Source organism: Bactrocera latifrons, unplaced genomic scaffold, assembly GCF_001853355.1.
Source record: "Bactrocera latifrons isolate USDA-ARS-PBARC rearing strain unplaced genomic scaffold, ASM185335v1 scaffold_441, whole genome shotgun sequence".
Lineage (NCBI taxonomy): Eukaryota > Metazoa > Arthropoda > Insecta > Diptera > Tephritidae > Bactrocera > Bactrocera latifrons.
Window position 1 is genome coordinate 89,115 of NW_017537092.1, and position 7,312 is coordinate 96,426.

General features: G+C 35.4%; 1 protein-coding gene across 2 annotated transcripts in view; it reads left to right on the top strand.

Moving 5' to 3' along the window:
• Positions 1 to 253: 253 nt before the first annotated feature.
• The window catches only part of LOC108972983 (acetylcholine receptor subunit alpha-like), a gene marked incomplete at its 5' end in the record, with an annotated part of 102,145 nt that continues 95,086 nt past the window's right edge, over positions 254 to 7,312 (top strand). For both annotated transcript variants that reach the window (XM_018939956.1, XM_018939957.1), the window contains 1 exon segment: positions 254 to 422. In XM_018939956.1, the coding sequence (XP_018795501.1) occupies positions 254 to 422 (169 nt within the window).

A 7,312-nucleotide genomic window follows, 5' to 3' on the forward strand; every position in this document is an offset into this window, starting at 1 on the left:
CAACTGTATATACTATACATATGACTCTATGTCTATCTCGATTAGTTTTACTTAATAAAAAGAGCCGTGAGATGAACAAAAATACGTTTTAAGAATAAAAATACTCGTATGGGCTTTACAAGCAGCAGAAATGAAAGGTGCAGTAAGAAATTAAAAATTTTACAAAAGCGTTAAAATTAAAACAAGAATATTATTCTATAATATATAATAAAATATATTTTCGTTTCAATAAATTACTTCATATTATTTACAGAAATGAAAAGTTCTACACATGCTGCGATGAGCCATACTTGGATATCACTTTTAACATAACCATGAGGAGAAAAACATTGTTTTACACCGTTAACATAATTATCCCATGTATGGGAATTTCATTTCTAACGGTCTTGACTTTCTACCTACCTTCGGACAGCGGCGAAAAGGTAAACATTTTTGAACAATATACATACATATACGTATCATACATTGTGTTAGCATATGTACATACTATAAATACAGTTCATACGTTATTTTTAAGAAATATTAATATTGTGCAATTACTCTTATCAGAAATTCCATGTAATTCATTTSTTGTTAGAAACTTTTCAGCGATTTTCGATTTTTAAAAAGTAAAAGCATATTATCGTCATGTAATTCAGTGATACATATGTATGTATATAAAATTTCTTTGCTTAGGGTTTCTAAGCTTTTATCCAAAGCGAAGCAAGAATAGTGTTTYGGCCGAACCTTTAGAACAAACTTAGAATAATGTCTTTTAATTCGGGGTAGTTTCGTATGTAAGGTTTTTATCTATTGGGATTGGGGCAAAGCATTCCTATTTTACTCGARGTTAAAGAAACCGGTGGCCATGGTAAACAAAATATCCACTCATTTACACTGGGGCCGAATCATTACGGCCGTGCACGGATCGGCAAATTTACGAAAAAAAATTCTGTGATACGTCAATCGTATACGTCGATTGTCATTATGACATACTATATGATAGCGAACGGATCGAAATTTGTTTTCAATTCACATTAGTTTATAAATTCGACATTGCTTTGGACCGTATTTTTAGGTCACGAAATCTGAGGAACTGTCAAAATTGTTACAAATTTTTGCTTAATAAATAAATTAACGAAAGCTATATAAATATCAAAATGATCTGACTTTGCTTTTTTTATTTGAGTGATGGTATGAAAAACTTGTGCGGAGATAGCTAAGAGATCGTAGCAATCTTTTATCGCTTTCGATTAAAAGCATATGTATAAAAAAAAACAAATTATGAAACGTCATTAAAAAAATTTTCTTTGTATGTAGATGTATGGTTGAACGAAGCATTGGAATTTTAAAAAGACGGTGGAGTATTTTAGGATATGGCAAGAGAGGAAAATATCATCCCACAAAAGTGGGAAATTTTGCTAACGTTTGTGCGGCATTACAAAATGCACAAATTTAAAATATGTTAAGACCCTAAAATTTGCAATTCTGATCATACACAAGAAATAGACACCGTGGTAGCGAACCACCTCATTGCAATCGGCCAAACGATAAGAGACCAAATAAAGTATACTTTAGTAAATTTAATTAGAAAATGTACGTACATATATGTCTTTAACCTTGTAAATAATTTTTTTATGAGGAATTCCATTCATTGGTTTCTTGTTTTTGTTCTTTATTACTAAATATTATAAATAGAGTATAAAATGTAAAGAAATTTACTCACATTTTCATAAATTTGTCTGTAACGTTGCAGTTTTCATTCGAAGCAACGAATACGTTTACATACTCGATCACGTAAGTATGTAAGTAAGCAATACAATCACGTATGCCATTATCCGAAATGTAGCTATTTACGTGAGGAAAAAAACGTTCCCGGATGTAACGATCCGACCACAGGTATGTACATTAGCACGCGATTAACCATAAGGTTAAACCCAATCAAAAGCATTTGCCCTTTTATGTAAAATGAATCATAAAAGCAATTCTCAAGGTGCAAAAGAAAACCAGCGCAATTCGAAAACTAAAATGCCAAAGATATCACGACGAAACAAGACATTTAACTAACGTATATACAAAGAAAAAATCCGGTGGTGGATACTATATTCAAAGAAAAGAATGAAACTGAAGTTCATACCGACGCGTCTCCTGACGGACATTTTGATACAGAGTATAATAGTTTTTTCACCTAATTGTTGTATAGTATGTATCAACATATATCAATTAAATTTGATATGTAAAACTCTATTAGTACTGTATATGTAAAACTCTATTAGTACTGCTATGAATACCCACGCCTACTGTACATATAACACAATATGAAATTTGATTGTCACCAAATATTTAGGGCCCCATCGTTTAAATTTCAGAAATTGGTTGAATCGGGTCAATCCCCTATAGATGGAACTTCAGCTTCTGTTTGTCAGAAATTGGTTGAATCGGGTCGATCCTCGATAGATGGAAATTCAGCTTCTGGATAAACCTTATTGTTGGGAATGCACGAATGCTTTCTAACATCTCCTCATTATGGTGCAGAGATCTGCTTTATATTTGCACAATTTCCCCATCCAAACCATCACCAATCTTAGATAATATTAAAGCTTTTGYGATATTAATGGGAAAATCAATATTAACCATGCAATATTTAGATTTAAGTCTAGAAGATAATTTCTTACAAGATGTGTACAATGTCTCATTGTTCACGGCGATGTTCGCACCTGAACAATTATTTGATTTTCCTTCGCAAAGGCTGTTTTGGTGAAAGCTTCGAAATAAACTAAATCATCTATAGTTCATTCCCCTTCTAATACTTTGGACATGCTGAAGAAGGGTTATATACATAGGTCTGTAACCAAACACACCTGTAGAGCCATTATGGAATTTAGGAATAGCTACGGCCACTGCATTTTTCCACCTTTTGAGGTGGACACCTTGACGTAACATATTGTTATACCATACAATTTAGTAATTCTATTTTTGAGACTTAAAGGTCAGTTTTTTAGCAGGGCATATGCAATTCTGCTTGTCTCACGATGATGATATTGCGAAACCAAATTCAGCGATCGTTATGTCTGATTCGGTAATATATAGAGGTGAGTTGTCTTTACTGTAGCTTCTTCTGAGAAGACCATTTTTATTTGATTCAAATGAGCTGTGAAAATTTTAGTCAATCGAGTAATTGGAATATAGAAAGGCGAAATTTAATTATGACTTTTGTGTTGACAATTGGTTCATTCAAGTTATTTATATATTTAAGATTAACTTGCATATAATAGCCGATATATATTATATATGTATATGTCAGTCCACAGTTTCTTGTGATTTGTTAACAGAATGGTTGTTTCGATTTTGTTTTTGTATACAAGCCATCTTATATTCTTTAATATTTTTTCGAAACACTGTAAAATTTGAACAAAACGCGCGAATGCACGTGAGGTGGGACGAGCTATGAAATTACATGCGCTAAAGACTGGGTTGTCATTGTAACGTTCAGTTATGCACTTCATGGAGTTAGGGAAATATAATCGAATCCACGTAGAAGCAGACTACCGTCACCTAATTAAGTGATAAACAAAATTTCGTGACGTATTTGTTCTAGCTTTTATGCACAGCGAAAGAAAATTTAAAGCTTTGTAAGTCAGTTTTCTTCTTTTGAGATTAGGAGCTGGAGGCAAGCTATTTTCTCCGAGCTTGGGAAATCTTAGCCCCATAATAAATAAAATTTACACAAATTTGTTCTAGACTTTGCACACAAGCTTTGTAGGTAACCTAATGATCAAACCAAATCAAAAGCATGCGTAATTTTTTGCACGATGAATTAAGAAAACAAAGTGTAAACGCAAAAGGATAACAGTGGTTAAGTTAAATCGTTATATTGGTACAGTTAAAAAAAAATAATAATTTACCTTCGAGATGGTATTAGATGATTTTATGAGAGCCAGTATGAAAATTGGACAATATGCGTGTMATTTCTTGACCAAATCCCATATCTGTCGAGAGCTCTCCATCAACTACAGTTTCAGACTTCCTGACTATTGCAGAGTATTAGGCCGAGATTGCAGCCATTAAGGTAGCAGTAGATTTGCAGCTTTGCAGAGAAGTGAGCATACATTCAAATGGCAGAACGGCAATACTACCATTGAACTCATTTACAGTGCTTGTGGAAAGGTGCCTAACTTCGCTATAAATAGCATCGACTGCAATTGTGATAAGATTGCTAATGGGTGCCAGGTCACAGCGGATTCGGACGAAACTGTAAAGCTGATGAGCTGAGGAAAGACACCCTAGAGCCGTTATCGGTAGAATGGGAACGCATCGGTTCTCCGTTATTCTCGTGGACTCTACTATTAAATAACTGGGCTTCGCGGAAGCTTGGTCAGCGCTGGGACACAATCAGTACATGCGCTGCCGCAAAAGACTTTTGTATAAGATCGATGACAAAAGGTCAGGTGATTTCTTTGCCATCAGTATGCTTAGCCTCTCACTAATAGTGGACCATTTAACGGGTCGTTGCCCTATTGGCGTCCACAAAGTAAAGCTGAGAATGCTTCCGGACGCTGCGTGCCGAAGCTGTATAGGAGAAGATGAGATAGAAACAACTCAACAATTCCCTGTTGACTGTCCGTTTTTGCGGTCAAGACTTGTGCGCTTGGGTGCGCATTCTTTACGAGATCATACCGAGTTGTTGGAAGTGGAAATTAAACGCATGTGCAAGTCCTGCGGGTCCTGAAAATTTATAGTTCTTTCTATGGCATCACAAAGGGCTACATCCAGCAACCACATGCGATCTTTTTGATCAGCTCTCTAACCTAACCGAACTATTATCTCCGGACCCGATCAACCGATTTCGACTAAATTTAGTACGTATCATTTCTCAAACATTCCTATATTGCAGTTTGAAAATAAGCAGAAATTGTCCAAACCCAACCAAAACTGTTCAAGACCCTAGGTACCGAATATCTGGACTCCAGAACCTATAGTTGAGTTTAGAACTAAAATATCGCTCAATATGTGCGATATTCAAAAAAATTTTTATATAGAGTATATATACCTTAGAACTGCCACGAGTAATAAACTTATATTCATAATCGAGTATTGATCCGTTACTCTGTCTGATTCTGCCAGTTCGATTTATGTATATTTAGTACACGAATCGAACCGTTTGACTGTATATCAGCGATAGAGAACAACTTTGAAACACTAACGATCAGCTTATACATGATTTGTTTATGCACGTTCGAAAATGCCCGTAAATGATTCATACTCATATTTCAATTTATTGAAATGTTCGACAGCGTTCGGTTTGTATTATATATCATCCCGCATACATTGATTTACTCATGCATTTCTCTTCTATTTCAAATGCAAATGTATGTACTCGATAGAATTTCCATTTTTTTACGGATAAAAAGTTTGTAACATGCGCAAATGTTTAAAGCTGATCCTTTTTCTTACCACACATGGTTGAAATCAATCTTGCAGAGATTTTGTTGTACTCATAGTTTACCCGCAGTTTCACAACGATTCAAACAATCGTCGCAAGGCGATGAACAGACATGATACGATTTAAACCGAAGCCAACCATACCGTTTACTCGATCGTGATTGTCGATTGTTCATGATGCATCAAGTCATTTGTCATTGGTCGCTTCTTGGCACAACTGTTGGTCCTGATTTAATCATACTCCTTGCAGCCCTCTGATATGAACATATAAAATTACTTAGACGCCGATCCTCTAGTTTACCTTTTATTCCTTAAATATTTCCCTGGCTTTAATTTTAGCAAGTTGCAAGAGTATAAAGTCGGTTGCACCTAAAATTAATATTAAAAATCCCTACTGGTTGACCTAGCAAAGGTACGGTAGAGAACATATTTAGAAGCAACTTTATATATGTCGATATAATCGGCATAAAATTTGTTAGAATAACGAAAAGCATTGCAAGTATTATATGCGAGTTTATGATAGTATTGACTCGATTTTATCCATTAATAAAACGTTCCCTGGGTTTCATTAAAGTACCTCACATACCACAATCAATCACATGGAGTAAATTCAACCTGATTTTCGAAAATTCTGATAGTTTATATATGGGGGCCAAAACAAGTGTTTAGGCACAAACAAATACTGTTATGAGTAAATCACACTGTCCGGTTTTCAATGAGATAGCTCACATATTGGAAGATATAAGCTGTATAAAGTCCCCAAGAAGCTAGAAAATATTTATATAAGGTATATGGAGGCAAGAAAAGAATCGCCCGGAGTTTCAATTATATATTTCAGATATTCGGTACTGAGGGGCTTCAACAATATTGGTTGGATCTGGAAAAATGTTGGTCATAAGGTAGCAAAGCTATAATCCACTATAATAATTTAATAGAAATCACGCAGGTGAGAAAAGTTCTCTGAGCCCCTCTCCCCCTTAGAAGTGCCCAGAAACGACTTCTTTACTTATGTCTCAAGCAGATCACTACTTCTCGCCTTAAACTAGGTATTCTTTGGGTAGCCAAAAGAAGATTTGTTTGAAGGCGAGCTGAAGTTAGAAGGCGAAATATCTCTCCTCAAGGTTGTGAGCTGGGTTTGGCAGCCGCCACGTAAAAAAAAAACACCCACAATGAAAAAATTTTCGGGTGAGAAACCGCTTTTGATGACGAGAACTGTAAATGTATTAAATATAACGACTTATTCGGTTCCATGGTTCTTGTAGTCAACGATGGCAGGACGAAATATGTTCTGTCATCAAACAAACAGTCGTTATGAGATGTCGAAGGAAAGATTTTGCGGAAGATTTATGATCCTTTGCGCGTTAGCCACGGCGAATATCGCAGTCAATGGAAGAATGAGATTCACGAGGTATACGGTGACATTGACATAGTTCACCGAATTAAGACTCCAGCTCTGAAAGTATTATATACCCGTCGGGGGAAGATGAGGACCTCCACTCCGTTGGAAACACCATGTTGAAATGGACCTGGCTATACTTGGAATCTCTAATAGGTGCAAAACAGCGAAAAGGAAGAATGACTGGCTCGCTGCTATAAACTCGGCTATAGCCACGTAAACGGTGTCTACGCCATTAAGAAAGAAGCATATTGATTTCGTCTTAATTTGTGTACTAAAAAGTAAAATAATAAAATAAAAGTTTGGTCATTCTCGAGATATGGGATTTCACCTGAACGTATACGTTGTGTGTCGACATATTTTTACCTCGACGTGCATAAAACTTTTCATATCATATCGGGTGTAAAATTCGAAGTCTATATCATATGGACTGTCCCGTAAAAAATTTACCCTTTTATTCCTTAAGATTATGACGTAACTGTTTATGGCATTAGT